At 42.4% G+C, this 22,811-nt stretch overlaps 1 protein-coding gene across 1 annotated transcript in view; it reads left to right on the top strand.

The window, feature by feature from the left end:
• The window catches only part of ACSF2 (acyl-CoA synthetase family member 2), a 64,400-nt gene that overhangs the window by 1,330 nt on the left and 40,259 nt on the right, over positions 1 to 22,811 (top strand). Inside the window, exons 2-6 of the mRNA XM_054978253.1 lie at positions 8,846 to 9,041; positions 11,117 to 11,245; positions 14,098 to 14,151; positions 19,150 to 19,268; positions 21,972 to 22,134. Of these exons, the coding sequence (XP_054834228.1) occupies positions 8,846 to 9,041; positions 11,117 to 11,245; positions 14,098 to 14,151; positions 19,150 to 19,268; positions 21,972 to 22,134 (661 nt within the window). The remainder of the gene's footprint in view (positions 1 to 8,845; positions 9,042 to 11,116; positions 11,246 to 14,097; positions 14,152 to 19,149; positions 19,269 to 21,971; positions 22,135 to 22,811) is intronic.

The raw sequence follows: 22,811 nt of genomic DNA, 5'->3' as shown, positions 1-22,811 counted from the left end.
GATTTTAATGTCATGATGATTACTTCTGTATCTGCTTTTTAAAAATCAATAGTTTGGGTGACTTCTAAATTAATTTTCTTGGTACAAGCAGCAACTGGAGTAGCAGGGCTCTGCTATTCCCAGGCTGCATTGTGCTTTCCTGCTATGGTTGAAAACTGTTGCAGTTAGCAGGAAGGGCCTTTACCTCGCAGGACCCTGTACTTTCCTTGGCCCGTTTGCTGATATCAGAGATGATTTTGGCAAACATGTGAAGGAAGCATGTGTGCTGTTGGGTCAGCAGTTTCATTAGGAAACGAACTCAGCTGTCAGTATTGAAACTGCTTGTTTCACTTACTTGGCCACCAGGGAACAACTTGGCTGATTTTTCCTTTAAAAAAATCTTTATTTAAATTGTGGCTTCCCTTGGGATAAAAGATAATGCATATTTTCTGTACAGAATGAGATGTGGTGTGTCCTGCAGTCCAAATCTTTGCCTCGGAGGATTTTTTCCTTCGGTTTTTCTCCCATTCACAATAGAAGGGGCTGTTTATAATGCGTGTGTCATACTTGCAATTCTGTGGGACTTGTATATTTTTAATTTCTGAAATTGTAGACCACCTTGAGCTAAAAGGGAAAGTGGAGGTATAAATATATTAATAAATATTCATATATTTGTTTGTCATTTATAGTCTGCCTTTCTCACTGAGACTCAAGGTAGATTATGTAATGTATGACAGAACAGTAGGATGAGGAGACATCTAAAAACAATGTAATAGTACTAGGATTTTGAAAATCAGAACAAGGCATAAGTATTAAACATGATGTTAAAATGCAAGAAATGGTATTATTTAAGTAGAACTATAATGCTGTGAAAGCAAGATTGAAACATACAGCAACAGATAATACAGAGTCCACAGTCCTGTTCTTTCTATCAAAACATCTCCCTGAATCATTCTCTTATAATGCAGTTCTATTCCTTTGTAAAAAAATGCCCTTCTAAACAGTTCTGTTTTACGTATTTTGTGGAAAGACAAACATACGAGAGCCTTCCTGACTTCCTCAGACACTCCATTCTATAGGGTGGGGCCATTAAAGAGAATGTACTGAATTCCCCCTCCCTGAAGTACAGCACTCATGTCATAATAACTTCCAGTACACATTTTAATCACTGTATTTTCTAACTTTATTGCACACCAGGTTTTTGTTGGGAGATATTTTTTTTCTGTTGTCCAGTACATACTGTGATTGCCTCACAAGGACAGGCAGGTGAGGTTTCCTGTTGCCAGCGCAGCTGCTGATACAGCACAGGAGCAACTGCAATCCCTTCTTCCCCAGAACTTCTGGGTAATTTTTTTAAATCAGCAATTTGATATTGTTATATCTCATCAGATCTCAGAAGCTAAGCAGGGTTGGCCTTGGTTAGTATTTGGATGGGAGACCTCCGATGAAGTCCAGGGTTGCAGAGGCAGGCAATGGCCAACTACCTCTTAGTCTCTTGCCATGAAAACCCCACCAGGGGTCGCCATAAGTCAGCTATGACTTGAGTGCACTCTCCACCACCATATTGATATACCATTATATCAATAAATGTAACAGATTCTCTGAATTTGAAGCGTTCATTTTTTAAAACAGTAACTATCTTGCCCCTTTCATTACAGATATGCCTTTATGGAGGGAGCTGGAGACTTACTTTTTTAAAAAATGAAAGCTGGGAATTCACAAAATGTTTCACACATATTGTTATAGGGCCAGGGCTCATTGCGAGGGGGAACGCACAGGAACGCAGTTCTGGCAGTTCCCCAAAGAGGTCACATGTCAGGTGGCCCTGCCCACTTGACTCTTGGCCATTTTGGGCCCGTTTCAGCCTGGATTGGGGCCGAAACGGTCTGGATCGGGCCTCTGATGGGTGGTGGATCACTCTCCCACTCAGCAGTGCCCCAATCCTGACCATTTGGGCCCCTTTTTGGCCATTTTCAGCCCCTTTTTGCCATTTTGGGCCCAATTTCGGCCTTGAATGGCCAGGATGGGGTCCAAAACAGCCGGGATAGGTGATGTCAGGGGTGTGTGGCATATGCAAATCAGTTATGCTAATGACACACTTCTGGTGATGGCAAGGGGTGTGGCATATACTAATGAGCTATGCTAATGAGTTCCTCCAGCTCTTTTTCTACGAAATGACCCCTGTATAGGGCTATATCGATATAATGCTGATTTTTAAAAGCCGCTTGGTGATGGGGGAGGAAATGGCCACTGCATAGAAATGATTGGGGGAAATGACTGCTATGTGAATGGGAAAACTGGAACTTTCCCATCCACACAACACCCCTCTATACTTTACAGTGATATTTCCCCAAACTTCTCAATAAAGCAGGTTTGAGAAAGATTGGAGAAATGCTGAGAAGCGCACCAATGCATTACAATACTGTGGGGAAACAGGAAAAAACACCACTTCCAGATACCATTGATCCTTGGATAGATAACCTGTACGGAAATGGATGCTATTGCAATATCAGAGTGTTTGAGGCTGCAGTGCTAGACACACTGGTTTATTTTTTCTCTCTCTATTTCACGTAAACAAGTTCTAGCAAATTCAATGGGACTTACTTCTGAATAAAGTCCTACTGAATTTGGTGGGGCTTACTTCCAAGTAAGCTCAGTTGAAAGCAAACTACCATCCTAAGCAGATTCAGACCCTTCTAAATCATTTGTTGTCAGTGGAAGTAGAAGGGTGTAACACTGTTTAGGATTGCAATGAAAGAGAGAGAGAAAATAACTTGGGCATGGGGACAGAAGAAGGAGAAGTTGGTATGAGATGCAATATGCAAAAAGGAGTAGTAGTCAGAAAGCAATGAAATGACCCTATTGCTATCAACTATTCCTTGTGTCCTAAATAATGTGGCAAAATGGGACCTGCAGGTATCTTATTCTACAATGGGAGATGTGGAATTGACTCATCTGGCCCAGGCTTCAAGCTGCTAGATCTCAAAGTGTTCTCCTGGGGCCCCAGGAAAAGGTCTTTGTTCTTCTGGCTATCTCCATCAATATATGAATTGATATCCTGTTATACTGGTGGACTGAAAGCTAAATATAAAAATGTATTCTCCAGCCCTTTGCCTACCAGTATAGGTGGTTTTAGGTTAACCTGTGAGCAATCACAAAGTGCAAGTTCAGCATTTACCTTGCCACATTGTAAATTTTTATCCCGATACCAGGGTGAAGTGCCATTTTGTCATATACAGGAAAAGCAAATATGTTTGATATTGCATGTCAATCATGACCACCTCCTTCCCTTTTCACAAATGGCCACAACTTTGATCCAGTATTCCCCATCTTTCTTTTTTCCCCATTGATCTGAGAAGGGCCCCATGTCTCTATGATTTCTCAGTATGTTCAGAACAAAAGTGTTCAGGAAGGCATTTTTATAAAGTGATTAGAACTGTTGAAAAATGAATTGGCACAGGTGGTCACTTTTAAGGGATAGGGCTCTAGCCTGTTGCAATGTTTATTGTATGCATCGCCTTCCTTTGGCTGCATTGTCTTCTACCTTTGAAAGCCGCTTTCTGCATGATGGCGCTGTCATGCCTTAGACAGTTCTCTGTTGGCATGATTTATCAAGTCTATGATCTTAGTCTGACTGCAGGTCTTTGCTGTCTGATTCAATTGTTTTTATATTTTGTAACCTTCCTGGAGTTCAGGTGACAAAGGTGAGCAATAAATGAAATAATGTGTGTGTGTGTGTGAGAGAGAGATTGACTCCAATGGCGGTTAGTGCTTCGTTTGTGGGATTCAGACTATTACAGCCAGGTTTTTTTTAAGGGGGTGGGGAAGCATCAAGTGGTAGCCAACTTATGGTGACCCCATAGGATTTTCAAGGCAAGAGATGTTCAGAGGTGGTTTGCCATTGCCTGCCTCTCTGCAGCAACCTTAGACGACTTTGGTGGTTTCCCATCTAGGTACTAAGCAAGGCAGACCCGGCTTAGTTTCTGAGAACTGACAAGATCAGGCTAGTCTGGACTATCCGGCTCAAGGCTATAGCTAGGTGTCACGTGTTTACTTTGGCAGCATTAACAGAGAAATTTGCAGTTTAAAAATAAATAAAAGCAGATGTAGGCAAAGGGAGATAAATACTACACAGAATCGCAGCCACAGTACTGGGGAAGAAGGAACTTCCCTCATAGTGTTTCCTGCCACTCCAGCTGCTTTAAACCCCATAGAGGGGGGATAAACACAATACAGGTACCTGTCATTTTCCATATTGGGCCTTAAAATTGACCACAGGTGTCATTTTTTCTTGGGGAAATGATATAGGAAGAGTTAAGACCGAACACCAGAGTGCTAATCTATGTTGAAGCTCCACGCAGCTGTTTCTTATGGTCATGAAATATGCTGTCTCTTGTAGTTTGTATAGTGACAGAATGTATATTTAGAGACATTTCCTTATATTTGTTAAGGAACTTGTCGTTTGAAGATGTGATCTGAGATCACATGATCTTGGTTCTAGAATATTGCATCAACATTACTATTCAAGAAGTTTGATGTTCATGCTTTAAGAAAGAGCCAGTGTGGCATAGTGGTTAAGAGTCTCGGACTAGGATCTGGGAGACTGGGGTTTGAATCCCCGTTCTGACATGGAAGCTCGCTGGGTCACCTTGGGCCAGTCACACATTCTCAACCTAACCTACTTCACCGAGTTGGATTAATGGAGGAGAGGAAAACGATGTAAGACGTTTTGAGTCCCAACTGGGGTGAAAGATGGGGTATAAATGAAGTAAGTAAATAAATAAAATTGCATTAAGTCATTCCTCATTCAGTTGGTCTTTGTCTGTGAATCGAGACATAATACAGTTTGGACCTTAGGTCTGGAGAGGATAAAGTTTTGGAAGCTTAAATTCCTTTGCTAATTCTGATTCATCAAATCAGTACCCTGGCACTTTAATAGAAAACACATTGGTTTTGATGAGCATGCAAATAGTGTGACCATATTGCAAAGAAGGGCTCCTGCACATTGAATGCGGAGGAAGCTTGAGCAGTGAACCTTTATTCACCTCTTAAAATATTTCAGCATCAAAAAAGTAAGGTTAATTAAGCCCTGTCTTGCTTTACATCTTGTTATCCTGTAAGCACATGCAAAATGTCAGGAGAAAACTTTGTGCTACACGTCTCATCAGGAAGAACAGGTATTTTCATCCAGTCCTACTTTTTTTGCCTCTTTACCCAGCTTTCTTTTAATCTTCTCCACTGCCAGTATCTGGTCCTATGCCAAGTTTTGCCAATTACTAGTTGTTTATTCAGATCCTGTTACCCATGGAAATTGCAAAAAAATGCTTCTGCCAGCATAGGAGATCCTGAAATTCTTGCATAGTCAGTGATGCCAGAACATTTATGATTGCTGAGCACTGGAAGGGCACCTGAACAGGACAGTTTCTCTGTTTTGTATTTCATAGCAGTAGTTTCTTTATTTACCCAATCTCCTCCTTTCATCTGCATCTCTGTAAGCCAATTTCATGCTCACCAAAGAAGCTGGCAGTCAGAACTCCTGGCTGTTCCTAATTCTGCTAGTGCCAAGAACAGAAAGTACTAAAAAATAGCATTTACGAAGGCAAAAGTGTCAAATAACCATTGGTATTTAACAAAACTATATATATTAAAAGAATGCTCCTGGATCTAACACATTATCACTTAGATAATTAGGTTGCTAAAGTAGTCAGGAGTGACTTTTTTCAGATACACTGACTTTATTCTTTTCTACTCTAATTGCAATTTCTATACAGTCTTCTAGTGCAGTCCTATGGATACCATATTGCAGTAGTCAGTCTTTGAAACAGGTGGACTGACTGCTGTAATATGCTGCCCATGGCACTGCTCAAAAAGATGATTCAGAAATTGCACTTAGTGTAGAATGCTGCATCCTGCCTTTGGGTGGGTATAGAGAGAGAGCAAATGCAGCCAGTTTATCAACTGCCATTGGTTTTCAGTGTTTCCAGGCTCAATTCAAGGTGCTTCTTTTGACATTTAAAGCCTGTCATGGTCTAGGGTAAACATGCCCAAAAGATCACCTTTCCTCAACTAAACCTGTTTGTCTGCTGATGTTTTCTTTGTCGGCTGCACTCCAGAGTTCTTCAACTTGGGATTTTAGAGCATCTGTAACCAGGAATAGGGCCTTCTTTGTGATTGCCCCTGATACAACAAGTGGAATGAAGGGGTGAACTAATGGATTGAAATATATATAGTGGGATGCTGACATATCCTTACAGCAGAACAACAAAGCAAAAACCCCTCTTCCCTCACCATATTTCAGTATTACATGCACACACACATCCCTCACAAGCTTGAATTAAATCATAGATCAACTCTGTGTAGGGTTCCCAGGTGCCCACTGATGATGGGCAAAGTCCCGGTGCTTTGCTGCATAAGGCAGAACCAACCATAAAATATCAGGGAGTGAAGTTATGCATAATTCTACTAGTAACAGTTCAACATTTCAGGCAGAAGCTCTGTTTAAAAGGATGTCTTTGAAAATAAACATATGGCTTTAAAATATTTTCTTGAATACACACAGCTTATCTTCAGTTACGTAGTAAAATCCTTGTGCTATGGTGACAGCTATTGCCAAAGCAACATTTTTAAAAACCCGTACCAGCCAATGAGATCTCCACTGGCCTATCAGAAGCCCTACTGGGCAAAAGCCCCACTTGGTCATGAGGTGGTTGGGAAATTACCAGGTCAGTGACTTTTAGGACTCTGTACTTATTTGAGTTCTTGTCCTACTAGCACAACCATCCAACGGTTTCTTATATCTACTCTTGCGAAGGTTTAGGAGAACATTTCCTGGAAATACAAAGGTATAAATTTCTCTCCTGCAATTTCTTCTCTTTAAATCTTCCCTGGTTTATTTACCAAACCTGCACAGAAGTTTCCAAGTAGTAAAAGTTATTCTTGTTTAACATTTACCTGCTGGTTTATACCTTTCTGTTTGTTCCATCCTCTCCCAACCACTTTAATTGTATCACAGCACCATGACCGTGACGCTGGTTTGAAATGTAATAAATTGAGGTTGCACAAATAGGAAGATGGGAAGTATGAAACTGTGCCCTTCTTTATTGCCTGACTTTCTCCTGAAAACAGTTCCAAAGTAACAGGAGTGGTTTCTACCTTCAGTCTGTAAAGCAGTGGAAGTACAGCCGTCTTTGTTCAATACAAACATACTTCTTTTCTGTTCAGGGATGCATTCTCAAAATATTGTTTGATGTGCATAAACTGCCATCAAATAACAGCCAATTTATTTCAACCCCATAGGGTTTTCAAGGCAAGATATAAACAGAGATGGTTTTCCATTTGCTGTCTCTGCATAGCAACCTCAGACTTTTGCTGTGCTACTGACCTGAGCCAACCCTGCTTTGCTTCCAAAATTTGACAAGATTGGACTAGCCTTGGTCATCCAGGTCAGGGCATTGTTAACTATTTGCAGCCAAATTCAGGGACTTCAACATCCATGATGAGTGTTCCAAGTAGACATGAGCACGAATCGAAATACGAATCAAATTTTGTGATGAATCAGGCCGATACATGTATCGTGAAAACGCATTTCGTGGGGCTGCGTTTTTCACAGAATCCACGACTTTTGGGGCCGATTCGTTCGATTCATGAATGCTTTGTGATGCCAGACAGGCTGGCGCTAGTCCATTGATTCCCTAGGCAACATAGGCCTGGAATGTCTGCAGATCTTATGTTGCCGTGGAAACCCCAATCTTAGCCACATAACCTTGATAGGCAGCTTTCCCTGCCAACCTGAGAGCTGAGCAATGCAGGTCTGTGCAAGTTTACTTGGGAACTGTAGTCAGAGACTCCTTCCCCTCTCTGTTCCCTTCTCCATTTTTAAGAATGGAATGGTGGAGTAGCGGCGGTGGCAGCCACCTCAGGAGCTCCTTCTGCCGCTGCTTGCTGCTTGCCAGCTTCAGAAACCCTTCCCTGACTCTCTACCTCTCATCCTCCTGCTGCTCTGGAAAGCAATGAAATGCGAAACTCTCATTTTGTTCCCCCCTCCCCCCCGTCTCCCCCTCCCCCCCTGTCAGGTCCTGGCCAGGAATTTATAGCTTCCCTGGCAACCCTGGGCCTCTCTCAAATAGTGACAGGCCCTACACATGAAAGAGGCCATGCCTTGGACTTAATATTTTGCACTGAGCCTTTGAGGGAAAGTCTTGTTTCAGCATTAGAGATTCGGCCTGAACCGTGGTCAGACCATCATCTGCTAAAGGCAAAAGTGAATATGGCCCCGACACTCCCACAAAATGGGTGGTCCAGTTAATATGATTTGTCCACAAAGGTTTATGGATCCTTCTAGATTCCAAAATGCCTTGGGGGATTTTAGAATTCCAGACACATGTTCTATGGAAGCTGCTGTAGGAGTGTGGAATGTGAACCTCTTTACGCTATTGACACCATTGTCGACCCCTCCAGCCCTTGGGACAGAAACCAGTGCTGTGGTTTACCATGGTTTACCGTGGAGCTGGGTGACCTAAAGAAAGTTTGAAGATGTCTAGAAAGACGCTGGCAGAAAACTTGCACAGAAACTGATAGAGCATGCTACAGAACCCATTGGAGATCATTGGAATTTCTTAAAAACCCTTCTTAGTGAGCCTCTACATCACAAAAGGAACGTTCTCCCCAAATTTCACGTTTCTAGGTCCAGGGGTTTGGGCTGGACGTTGATGAGTCAGTCAGGACACTTGTCTTTATATATATAATTTGGATTTGTAACATTGAGCATTATTTGATTATAACAAAGAACATCCTCCTTTGTCTCTGTCTTCCAGCAATGAACAACTTTGCCCACCACAATTTCTGATTCTCACCTGTTTTATTACAGTGCTCTGCAAATTAATGCACCCTCTACTGCACCTATAGCAAACAAAAGTTTTGTCCATGGGGTGACAAACATTCCTCTTCTTTCCAAAACTGTGGATCAGTGCCTAGAGGAGATAACCCACCGGTATCCTGATCGAGAAGCTGTGGTGTATTCTAAAGAAGGGATTCGGAAGACTTTTGCCCAGTTAAGACAAGATGTAAGTAAATGTTTTGCTTCTTGCTCAATCCAAACTGCTAACTTTCTTCAGTCCAAACTGCCAATTTTGTCATCCTATCAAATCACAGTATCTCAACAAAATGTTAAACGAGTTTCAAAAGGTACTGTGGTCAGTTAAAGATGGTTATCTACTAACCACTTTGAAGCAAATGGTAGATCTTTCCTTCAAGAAGCTACCTCTGTACCCAGCTGATCTGAATAATTATGGGCTGGCATTCCAGCTGCCATTTTGTGATCAAATGAATAAGAGGGTGTTGGATGGACGACACCAGATGCTCTTTGATGAAGCATGAGTGTCTGTATCCATTTTGTTCATGTTTTCAGTTGGTTTTGGGAACAGCTTTGGTTAGCCTAGTATATGACCTATGTCAAGAGGGGGGCAGCAGATGTGTGATCCTGTTCATTCGCCTGTATTTATTTATTTACTCCATTTGTAGACAGCCTTTCTTACAGAGACACAAGGCAGATTATAAACATTAAAAACCAAAAGTAAGTACAATAAAAACAATAAATGCAATAAAAGCTATCTAGAAAATTCCTACAGACATTAAGACTACAACAATATTCCTTTTCTTAAAATGCCCTCCTGAACAGTTCACTCCACTTGTTCTATAGAATTGATAGTAGCGAGGGATCCTGTCAAACAGGCCATTCCACCATGTGGCAACTTTCAATAGCATTGCATCTTTCTGGAATGTCTTAGAGCGAAACTACAAGTGACAAAAGGCACAGGTTGGACACTTGTCAGCTTCCCTCAAGTTTTGATGGGAAATGTAGGCATCCTGGTCTTGCAGCTTGGCTCTCTGGCTGCTGTCCAATGGACTTTTCAACTGTCACTTGTCCAACATTCCGCCAAGCTGCCTACATTTCCCGCCAATACTTGAGGGAAGCTGACAAGTGTCCAACCTGTGCCTTTTGTCACTTGTAGTTCCGCTCTCACTGAATTGGAAAAGATGGGCATTGCTTAGCACTGGTTGTATTCTTGTCTGGAATGTCGGTTAGAGAAGGCAGTTGGGAGGCATTTTCGTTCCTTCTTATAGGAGATAATATCCTGTGTGATTCTTCAAAAATACACATTCTTTTACATAAAACTTCTGGGATAGATCACCTGGAGTTAGGAAATTTAGTGGAATCAGTATGCACACAACACACAGCTCTATTTCTCTTCTCCATCTTTACTTGCTAGGGCGGTAGTGACCCTAAATCTGTGCCTGAACTCTGAAACTGATTGGGTGAGGGTATATAAACTTAAACTCAATCCAGACAAAACAGAAGTAATGACCGTAGGGTGCTCTCTGGGCTGGTTAGAAGCAATCAGACTATCTTAGATGAGTCACATTTTCCTTGTAAGATCAGATGCACAGCATGGAGGTGTTGCTCAAACTAGCCTGGCTCTTGGATTCCAAAAGTGTTGGCTGTGGCCCAGGTGACATTGACAGGTGCTCTAGCTTTTCATTGTCATTCATACCTTAAAAACTGTTGCAACATGCTCTGCACAGGCTGCTCATGAAGACAATTTAGAAACTGCAACAGCTGCAAAATACTGTAGGCAGAGTGATATTTAAATCATCAAAACTCTATTATACCTGTATCCAAAACTACAGCATTGTCTACCCATACAACAGTTCTGTTGGTTCTTCCTCTGTTTTGTTGGTGGTGGTGACCTATAAGGTTGGAAGGCAAGAATATCTTGGGAAGTGTTAGAAGTGCTCTGCTAATTCAGACTGAGTGAGGAAATCTGTTGATCGAGGGCCTGTGATTATTTGTTCTGGTTAGTTCACTCTGTCCTGACCGCTCATGGGTGAATACTGTAAAGGTGAAAGGAATCACAAGTGGTTTCAAAAGTCATACATTAAGATACCACGACTAAAAACTGGATGCAGCCCCAAACAGAACTTCGCCTCTATAATGAAAGATGCAGGGGTTGGAGCCCATTCTGAAGCTGTGACCTCTTGTCCTTCCGTATCATCAGTGTGGCAAAGCAGAACATTCATTTCCTATTGCTGTATTCTTCTAACTCAAGTTGCTGAGAGTGCATTTCTTTTCATACTCTAGGTAGAGCTGGCAGCAGCAGGGCTTGTGGCCCTTGGCTTGAGAAAAGGCGACCGACTAGGAATGTGGGGTCCCAACAAGTATGAATGGACCCTAATGCAATTTGCAACAGCCCAGGCAGGAATCATCCTGGTAAGTTAAAGATCCCTACGGAGCTGTGAAGATGGGGAAGGGAACCTGGATATGTAAAGAATAGACATTGGCAGCCACTCACATGTATACTAAATGGGTAGCCGTGTTAGTCTGTAGTGGTAGAAAACAGCAAGAGTCCAGTAGCACCTATAAGACTAACAAAACTTGTGGTAGAATATGAGCTTTCGTGAGCCACAGCTTGAGCTTCATTATCAGTTGCAATTCAGCAACAAGGCATCCACCTGGACTGAATCATGACATTGGCTTCCTGCCTCATTACCAGTGCTAATTTCTCCACACCCACTACCTCTCTGCATAGCCCACCCTATTCAATTACACCTGCCATTGTCATTCACTGGCAATTATCATTCAGTCTCTAACCACTCCACTCTCCAAGATATAAGGACAGATGGACTCACATTCTAGCTGTATCTGAAGAAGCGAGCTGTGGCTCATGAAAGCTCATCCCCTACCACTAATTTTGTGAGTCTAATAAGTGCTACTGGACTCTTACTCTTTTCACATGTATACTGTTAACAGACTGAAAGGAAGACAACGTTAAATATGCCCCCCAATCAGAAGCCAGTATGCAAAACCTGATGATCTTAATGTGAGCTCCCTCCCAAAAGAGACCAGCCAGCCAATTTGAGGCGCACCCCTTCCACCAGCCCCTATCTTCCCCTTCTAGCCCCATACAGACCCTTGTGCCCCACTTACTACCTCTCCCTCCTCCTCCTTGCATAAGACAGCCCTCTTGTCAGGCTTTGCAATTCCTTTGCCTGCTCATAAGCTGAGCATGTGTTTCCTCAGCTTGCTGCTGCTGTGGTAGCTGACCTCCTCAGCTGGCCAAGTGGCTGGCCTCCCTCTGTGCTTTCAGTGGTTCAACCACAAAGCATAAGGGAGAAAGTGCCCTGAGCAGCGCTTCCAACCAGCAAGATCTAGCTAATGAAGGCACGCCCGCTTGTTGCTTTGTATGTAAAGCTGCAAGATTGCCTGTGAGGCTGCTGCAATCCGCAAAGCTGCAACAAACACCTACGGGTTTTGCCGGCATAAATGTATGCAATCCCGTTTCGTAAGATCACTTCTTCGTAGGCTTCTGCTTTCAATACAAATTTCCAATCTGACAGTATTTCACTACCATCATGTTGGCTTCAAAGGACGGTCGGACCGTGCAGCTTTACACTGAAGTTTCTCAACCCCTTGAGGCGTTGTTTACAGCTTCGGCGTTCACAGTAGTTCTACAGGCATCTTTACAGCTGTAAACGAAAGTCTTTCAGCCCATTGGGGCTTCTAGATTCTTACAAGGAAATATACAAGAGACTCTTTAAGTGCTCAATTATGTGGAAATATACAAAAGACTCATTAAGTGCTCATTGTTTCTGTGATTACATCTTCTCCACCGGTTGGACTGTTTTGCAACAATTGCATGTGTACTTATTGGAATATTTATTGAATTATTTATTGATGTATTTATTGGATTATTGAATGTATGGTTACCTGTTGGTTGTATGTGAATTGTTATTTATCATTGTGGAACACTTCGTGCACTTTGTCACTTTAATATACTGTAAAATATCTGGAAACTAATTAATTGACTATCTTCCCACACTCTGGGAAGTGTGGTGTGTAGTATTTTGACCCATGACAGCGCCAGAACTGATGAATAAAGAGGACCCAATCCTCTAGGACTGAATATGCAGAAAACTCACTGTAAAGTTCACCATGAGGAAGAGGCCTCAGTTGCTGTAAATAAGAAAGAGTTTATTGAACTATAAAGACAAATAAGAGTGGAGTGGCCTGGATTTTACTCAGGCGTGCAATCAAAGAATAAGTCATCTAGGACTAGCCCAGATGCCATGGTGTGAAGGGAGAAAGCGCTGTATATGTTTGGGCAGGGTGCTCCTGTAGAAAGAGGGCAACCTCTAACCTGTTCCTCCTTATTTTCCTTTTCCCATGCGTTAGGGTTTTAATAACATTCGATTATATACCACCCTTCAGGACAATTTAACGCCCACACAGAGTGGTTTACAAAGTATGTCATTATTAACCCCACAACAATAAATACCCAGTGAGGTGGGTGGGACTGAGTGAGCTCTGAGAGAGCTGTGGCTGACCCAAGGTCACCAAGTTGGATTCAAGCGGAGGAGTGGGGAGTCAAACCCAGTTCTCCAGATTAGAGTCCCACCGCTCTTAACCACTACTCCAAACTGGCTCTCCCCTTGGATTGGCATGAGTCACTTGGGGGCAGGACCTGGCTTTGTTTCTACAGTTACCGGAAAGAATCCAGCTCAGTCGTTCTGCTTAGTGTTACACTTGTCACATAATTGATAAGGATTCCAAGGCCCCTCCAATCCTCCTTTCATCTCCTGGATCTCTCAGACTTACTGCGGCCAGGGAATATGAACTGTGTCAGAATTCCAGGGACTTACTTTTCTCAGGCTATTTGACCTTGGCTTATTGATAATCACCCTCCCATATCTACATGTCTCTTGCAGGCGCTGTGAGAGAAAGATACAGTATGGAGGGAAGGGGAAAATGGCTGTGCTTTGGTCAGTTTTAAAGGCCTGAGCCTAGCTCTGGATGTCAGCTCTAACACAATGCCCCCACCCACTTTCTGAAAAGCTCAGAGAATGCCATGTTGTGGAACCCTATCTTAGAATATATGAAAAGAGCAAGAGTCCAGTAGCACCTATAAGACTAACAAAATTTGTGGTAGGATATGAGCTTTCGTGAGTCACATCTCACTTCTTCAGAATGGCTAACTCGGCTATCCATCTTGATCTATCTTACAATATATGGTTTGAAGATACAATATTTAATTCATCATTTAATTCATCTCTTCATTTTTCCAGGTTTCTGTGAACCCAGCCTATCAAGCCAATGAGCTGGATTTTGTGCTGAAGAAGGTAGGAAAATCCTACGGCGGTCACAGATTTCTATAATCTCCCCATCTTTTCAGAATACGCTGGATGGTTTGGCAAATACAGCATTTGTCAGAGCAACTGGATTTGGAAGGAAGTATAGGAAAAGAAACTGAAAAAAGCAGTAGAGAGAGGCTAGATTTCTGTGAGCATTTTAGTTTAGAAAAAAAAGATGATTAAAAGGTGGTGGTGGAGAGTGCCGTCAAGTCATAGCTGACTTATAGCAACCCCTGGTGGGGAGGGATTTCAAGGCAAGAGACTTACAGAGGAGGTTTGCCATTGCCTGCCTCTGCAACCCTGGTCTTTGTTGGAGGTCTCCCATCCAATTACTAACCAAGGTGGATCCTGCTTAGTTTTTGAGATCTAACAAGATTAGGTGCACCTGGGCTACCCAGGTCAGGGCAATTAAAAGGTACAGGAGATAAATATTACTCTCACACTACCACACATGTGTGCACATACTGTGCTCCAACTTCTGGTGGACAAAATTCCAGGAGCCACGTTGGCCTTTTTCAGCAAAAACAAAAGTTTTATGGCAACTTAAAGACTTTTTAAAATATAAGCATTCCCGAGTCCACTTCATTGGATGTGTGAAGTCACTGAGAGTCAGCAAGATTTTATATACAAAGAAGAAGAAAAAAAAGTTAGGAACAAAGGCTTAAAAGATGGTGTTTATGACATTTTTATGCAAAACTGTTAGGAATATACTTATCTATATCCTTTTGAATTTTACGTAGAAATGTCACAAACCAGGCCTTTTAATTCATCAGTGACAACTCCCCTCCGCCCCTTTGTGTGTCTGAGAATTTACTTAATGGGTCTGATGAAGCAAATTCAAGCCCATGAAAGCTTATGTTGCAATACATTTTTTACCTTTTAAGGTGCCGCAAAACTCTTCTTTTGGTTTTGGTCTTCAAATGAAATCCACTGGCAGTAGATGAAAGACAAAGATACTTCTCAAGCTGATGAGTAAAGCCTAATAATCAGATAGCAAAAGCCTGTACTTTTGGAAATACCTGCGTTTATCAGTCATGCTGGGTGAAAAGGGTCGTTCTGGTTTGAGGCATATCTCACACTAAAGACCAAGATGTCAACATGTGTTAGCAAAGTCCCTAGGTAACATTAGTGTATCTCAGCACAGGGACTCATCATTTCACGAGGCTCTGTGAGCAGTTCACAAATATAATCAGTACTTACATTTAAAGGGAAAATCAAACGTTTGGTCCCTGTCTAGGTTGTAGTCTGTTTTGGCACAGCCGTGTTACTTTCAGTGGAGGCAGGGACTCAAATAGTGTCCTGCTTGGGAATTCTGGCCCAGAAAAGAAACTACAAGAAGCTATGGGAAATCTGGCACGTGCTGGATCAGAGGAAACATCCATGTGTTCTGTTTCCTGAGCTACCTGCCGAGCTAATTCCGGGAAGCTTGTAGCTAGGGCACAAAGGCAACAGTCAGAACTGTGCAGGTACGCTACCTTTGGAGATTCCCTTTAGCTATAACAGCTACTGACAGGCATCTTTTCCATTAATTTATCTAATCCCTTTCTGGGGCCATCCATGTAGGGATTCTATAAATGAGATCAGAAGTACTTACTTTTATTTGTCCTGAGCAACTGTCAGTCAATTTCATTGGGTGATTAAGAACAATGCACAGGAAAGGGGGCAATTTAGGATGCTCATACGGAGGGATTTCTTTGATTGTTGCCAAACAGGTAAAAAAAAAATTAAGATGGACACAAGTTGCTGAGTTCTCTCTCTCCCCTCCCTTAATCCACTGACAGTCATTCTACACTTTCTCAGGTGTGATGTAGCTAGGGATGCCAGACCCCCTGGCCCCACTTACCTGGCCAGCAGGGGGGGGCGCGCACAACTTCCGTGCATGCTCTCCTGCGGCGCAGTGCGCTCCTCTGTGCAGCCGCTGCCTGGATCGGGCCTGTTTTGGCCCAGATCGGGCCGCTGCGGAGTGCAGGAGCGCTGCTGCGCTATGCAGCGGCCCAAAATGGGCCCGTTTTAGCCCAAATTGCGCTTGTTTTGGGGCCCATTTTGGTGCAGATCAGGCCTGTTTTGGGCCACTGCAGAGTGCAGGAGCACTCCCGCACTCTGCAGCAGCTCCAATCTGGGCCAAAACGGGCCATCCTCACCAAAATGGACCTGAAACGAGCCCGATTTGGGCTGAAATGGGCCCGTTTTGGGCCACTGCAGAGCACAGGAGTGCTTCCGTACTCCACAGCAGCCCCAATCCAAGCCCCTGTGGAGTGTGGGTGCACTCCCAGGGCCTGTGTGATGATGTCACTTCCCCAAGTGCACGAGTACTTCGTGCATATGCACCCCCCACCCCGAGAGGTAAGTGCAGGGAGCCAGTCCCCTGCCGGAAGGTTAAGAGGGACTGGCAACCCTAGATGTAGCAGCCCGTGGGTGCTGTTGAGTAGCTAGTGCTGTGCCACAAGAGACAGAGGGCCAAGCTAAACCCCATGTTTAATATGGGAATTAGTAGTTCAAGACATAACTTGTGTTTAGGTCCACCTCATGTCTGCTCTGAGTCCTGGCAACCACACATGCACTAGGAGTTCAAACTTAATCCCCAGGTATGCAAAGGCCTGGTTCAGTTTGGGACTGTGGTATACCCTCCCTGCCATTTGCTCAGCCTAAAATGGCTCCCAGGAGCTGCCATTTTCCTGTTTGCTAAAACTTACATGTATTGATGGGCTTACATGTAAGTTTCCCCAGCAGGTCAAATAAGAGTTCATCAGGGTTCTTTCAGTTCCTAAAATAGTGCATGGGGTACTGTTTAAGCTTCCAAGCACTTCCCAAAAACAATGTATTGTGTAATTAGGCCCTCAGTTCCCTGAATAACTGTGGTCATTGACAGGCAGGGAAGATATCACAGGCTAGGCTGTTCCAGTTTCTTATCCCTAATTTTTAAAGAGTTTTAATCCTTCATTAAGTATTTTGTGAATAGTTAATCTTGCTAGGATGCACCTGTTGGCCCTGTTTAGCTTTGGAGCTCAGTGCCTCAGATTCAAATACAATAAGAAGTCAAATACTAATACCGTAGTTCATGTTCCCATGGTGTATGCTGGCCTCCTTGCTTTCTCACATGCCGTGAGAAATGTTTTGGAACTAGAAGTAAGTCAGAATGACGCCTGAGTAAGCGTTTTGTTTAACTAGCAGCTTTGCATAGTTCCAGTTTCCCCAGTGGAGTATGTTTTTCATTTCTGGCTTCTTTCCAATCATGTTTCCCTCCAAACCAAGCATTTAATATGCACTGTAATGGTACATTCCTAAGCAGTTATATCCTCCTAAGCCCACTGATTTCAATGGATTTAGAAGGGTTTACCTTTTCTTAGGATTACACTATAATGCTAGCAAACAAACTGATGTTTGCACACATGACTTAATTTTATTTTAAAATGTATTTAAACACTTCTAATACATTGTTCTCCAGCAAGAGAAATAATAGTTTACAGAGAATTAAAATGCCAAAACATTACATCAACATATTAAAGCAACCATCCATTCAAATAATGTCAGTAATTACAACACAGGACCTAAATAAAAGTGCAGTATAAAGTCAGACTGTACACTTACTACTAATTACCCTCAAAAGCCAACTTGAACAGAGGACAGGCAAAATAAATGTACTAGATAGATAATCAGGCAACAGTAGAGACAGTAGCTGCTCAAATTATCTATTCTGATTGCTAAGTGGTCCTGATCTGTAGATACGTAAATCTGTGGATTGGGATCACATTGAGATTAAGTAGATTTTTCTACAAATTTGAGGGTTCCCTCAGGCTTGCAGAAAAATTCAAAAAGTTAAAAAAGGAGGTATTTTTTTAAAAAAAAACAAAGACAGGAGCTGTTGTCTGCACATAACCCTACCACCCATTTCACCTTTGAAGACGGGGCTTACAGAGCTGGACCTTGGATGACAAGTGTAACAATCAGGCTGTTTCATAGTTCTAAAGAGAAGATACAAAGAAATTACTGATATTAAAGCTGAAAATAAGAAAATAAATCCTGGTGAGCTATGATTGTTTAATATGCTGCACAGTAGAGAGACTGGCAGGAGGAAGAGGTGGAACATTTTATTTCACCTCCAACAGTGAAAAATCTTGGTTTGTCCCTGGCCCCAATGAAGCCAGTAAGACTCGCTTTCATAAGACTGGACAGTTATTGCCTAATTTAGCCCTTGAGAATAAGGTGTTTAACAATATGCAGCACCATTGGTTTGGGTTCTCTTTTCTCACCTGCAAGTGAAATACCTTCTAGAATGAGGGACTTTGATTGTTTTCTGTAAAAGCAAACAGGAAGGTTTCGGATAGAACATGTCTAACAACTTGAGTTGGGTTTACGGAGTTTTACGCTTGTGGGGCTGCAACTGGGAATACTGTTTCAGACAGAATATTCTTCTGCTACTGAATTAAAGACATTTTCCTTCTTGATGAAAAGTTTGATTTCATATTAAGGGTCCAATGATGACCACATTTGAGTTTGGGAAAGGATTTGCAAAAAGCCTTGCTGGGGAGGGGGGGGCTATCTCCTTGTAGAGCAGATTCCTTAATTTTGCTTTGATACCTTTGTGCCTTGTCTTGCAAGCGGCGTGCTGACTGCTATTTTTTGCTCATGGCACACTCTGATCTTCCATAAACAAGTTAATCTGTTTGAACAAAGGAACCTGAGGAGTTAGACATGTTAGTCTGCAGTCACAAAACAGTAAAGAGTCCAGTAGCACCTTTAAGACTAACCAACTTTATTGTAGCATAAGCTTTCGAGAACCACAGCTGTCTGACGAAGAGAGCTGTGGTTCTTGAAAGCTTATGCTACAACAAAGTTGGTTAAAGGTGCTACTAGGCTCTTTTGCAACTACCGACTAACACGGCTAACTCCTCCGGATCTATTTTCTCTGCAGTATACTGTTGTATAACTTGATTTGCAAGAGACTTTCTATATCTTGATGCCCACCCCCATCCCTTCTTTCTTTAGGTTGGCTGCAAAGCACTGGTGTTTCCGACGCAATTTAAAACACAGAAATATTATGAGATCTTGAAGCAAGTTTGCCCGGAGCTGGGGGACTCTTGTCCTGGAACATTAAAAAGCAAGAAGTAAGTGCTACACTCTGCCTCTCCTCGCAGGTTGTTTCCAAGGCTAGCTCTACACATTATTTTCTCAATGGCAAGGTGCCACATCTTTCATACATGCATGAATGGAAATGTCAAGCTGAGGCTGATCAGGAGCCATGTGCTAAAGGAAACATGATGGCTGAAAAGCTTGTTTAAGTTCTGGCACTGTTTCACTTCTTGCCATATTTTCTTCTGCACCAGTAAGACTGCCAGTGGCAATAATGCAGAAGACTTAAGACTATTTTATTTATTTACAACATTTATATCCCACCTTTCTGTCCCCATCAAGGCCACCAATAATAATAATATTTGATTTATATACCACCCTTCTTAACGCCCACTCAGAGAAGTTTACAATGTACGTTACTGTTATCCCCACAACAACAATCATCCTGTGAGGTGGGTTGGACTGAGAGAGCTCTGAGTGAGCTGTGACTGACCTAAGGTCACCCAGCTGGCTTCAAATGGAGGAGTGGGGAATCAAACCCGGTTCTCCAGATTAGAGTCCTGCCACTCTTTACCACTACACTAAGGTGGCTAACCAATTAAAAACAGACATAATAAAAACACATCTTAAAAACCATTAAAATCAAACAAAAATACATCATTAAAACCAAACTAAAATATACAAACGAAAACATTAAAACATAGGACAGGAAGGAGAGATCACTGAGGGAATGCCTGATGAAACAAAAAAGTCTTTACCTCCTGGTGGAAGACAGCAACAGAAAGGGACAGGAGGGACTCTAGGGGGAGAGAGTTCCAGAGTTTTTGTACGTTCACCAAGAAGGCCCTTTTCTGGGTTGCCACATCTAATCTCAAAAGGCAGGAGCTCCTGAAGCAGGGCCTCGGAAGATGAGAAGTGGACAAGTAGGTCTGTAAGGGAGTGGGTGGTACTTCAGGAATGCTGCTTCTAAGCCATCTAGGGCTTTAAAGATCAATACCAGTTCCTTGAATTGTGCCCACAAATAAATTGGGAACATCCTGGATGCCGCATTTGGCACATATGGAAGATCCTGAACACTTTTCAAGGGCAGCCCCATGTAAAGCGCATTGAAATAGTCTAATCTCAATGTAACTGGGACATGTACCACATTGGTCAGAATTTTTCTGCCCTGGAAAGGTTGCAGTTCACTCACCAGTCAGAGCTGGTAAGAGGCACCTCTGGTCGCATCTACTTATCCAGAAGGCCTAGTTCCAGGAGCACCCCAAAACTGGGGAACAGTTCCTTCAAGGTGAGTGCCTCCCCTTCCAGAACACCTTTACAAGGCTTTTTAACACTGTATCAGACCATTGGTCTGTTTATCCTAGTACTGTTTGTTAGGACTGACTGTGGCTCTCCAAGGCCTCAGGCAAAACTTTTTCCTATTCCCAGTTCACCTACCTAACGGGAGAAAAATTGTGAATGAACAGTTTTGATTATATATGCCATGGCCATCATCAATGAGACCATTAATAGAATCTGCCATTCACAACATAACATGTTTGATCTGACCTTTGTACTATCTTGAGTTCCCAAATAATGACCAGTAGCACCTATAAGACTAACAACATCTGTGGTAGGGTATGAGCTTTTGTGAGTCACAGCTCACCTCTTCAGAGGTGTGGTAGGGTATGAGCTTTTGTGAGGCATTTCTTCAGAGCTGTGGCTCACAAAAGCTCATACCTTACCACAAATTTTGTTATAGGTGCTACTGGACTCTTGCTCTTTTCTGCTGTTACATACAGACTAACACGGTTGCCCATCTTGATCAAATAATGACTATTTGTTTGTTTAAACAGTTTCTCCGCCACCTTTCCACTCAAATAGCAACCCCAAGGTGGCAAACATCAAAACATTTAAAATGGCATTTAAAATAAAATAATTAAACAATTCAGAAAAAACACAACCAGGGAAGAGGGTGAATACGACTTACTGGGGACACCCCAAACAAAATAAAAGTCTCTGCCCATTGGCAGAAGACAACAATAGGGGGAGATGGAAGAGTTCCAAAGTTTCAGCACCATGACCAAGAACACTCTCCGAAGTCAGTATTTGCTGCTATTTTGAATAATCTCACAAAATCAATTTACTTTAAAACAGTATTGGAGTCTGTAGTAGGACAATTTAATGTCACCCATGTTCTGAAACTCTTGGAAAGAAGGTCGTTCAGTGGGTGAATACAAAAAAACCCTTTCTCAAGTGGTAAATATAATCATTGATAGGCCAGTCATATTATAGCACCTGCAAAATGGCTTTTGTTATTCCATGGCTTACCTATATTTTGATGAGATCTAGATGTGTGGCAAAATTCTTAGTAATAATAATAAGCATTGTTTCCTTCTCACTAGAGGTGGTATTGTTTTTTGTAGTGTCATCACTGTATGTGTGCTTTTCAGAGTAGTATAAGCAAAAAAACCTATTTTGATGAGCCTTTCTTTTGAATGACTATCCCTGGGTTTCCTGTACAATACAAAGAATATAAAGCTCTTCATTCCCACTTGAAGAATGAAGAATCCCATTATCCCCCATACGGCAAGTGGGCCATCTTCGTCAGGAAAAGTTTCTAATGACAACATGGCGCAAAACCCCAATCTGGCCCACACCCTAGCAGCCTGTTCTTAGACTCTCTGCTTCAGTCAAGACCGACTATGTTCCTGTTTTCTCTTTTCCCCTGTTACTGACTGTACTGTCTACTGTATCAGCTTACCAGAGCTTTCTGTTATAATCACCCTGGACTCCAAGCTGCCTGGCGCGTTCCAGATGGCGGATGTGATGGAGGCTGGAGACAGCAACCACAAGAAACTGCTGCAGGACATACGAAAGACGCTGGCCTGCCAAGAGCCCATCAATGTTCAGTTCACTTCAGTGGGTACAGCATGTGCCATTTCTGTCACCATTTATGTTCAGAAAATAAAAAATGTTATGGTCAGGTTCAGTCACACTGTGCCATAGGAGGTTAAAACTTAGGAGCTTGCAAACAGTTGTATGGATCACCTACCTTTGGATGTATTTATTTTTCTGGGAATACTTTCTTTTTTAAGAATAATTGAGTTTTGCAGAATCTAGAATATCTTGAGACGGGGAAAGGCAAATAAAGAACTTGCTGGGGATGTACTATGATAGAATGGTATTAATAGCAAGGGGATGAGGAAATAAATGGAGCGATCCAAGGCACAGAAGATCCATCTGCAAACCATTATCAGGATCTATCCAGATTTTCTTTTGTGTGCCTACATTTTCATGGATTAGTTAACATTTGTTTGTCTACCTAAGAGCCAAGCTACAAGTGACGCCGTACACAGGTTGGACACTTGTCAGCTTACCTCAAGTTTTAATGGGAAATGTAGGTGTCCTGGTTTTACAGCTTGGCTCTCCATTACAGCTGCAAGACCAGGATGCCTACATTTCTCATCAAAACTGGAGGGAAGCTGACAAGTGTCCAACCTGTGTAAGGCGTCACTTGTCTCTAGCAGGCAGCTTACTATTTGGCCATCTGGGAACTGTGTGGGGTGTCTTCCTACCTTTAAGAAGCTTAAAATTAG

The sequence above is a fragment of the Eublepharis macularius genome, chromosome 4 (genome assembly GCF_028583425.1).
Source record: "Eublepharis macularius isolate TG4126 chromosome 4, MPM_Emac_v1.0, whole genome shotgun sequence".
NCBI lineage: Eukaryota > Metazoa > Chordata > Lepidosauria > Squamata > Eublepharidae > Eublepharis > Eublepharis macularius.
The sequence above is the reverse complement of the archived record's forward strand: the minus strand, read 5'-3'. Positions and strand labels throughout refer to the sequence as shown.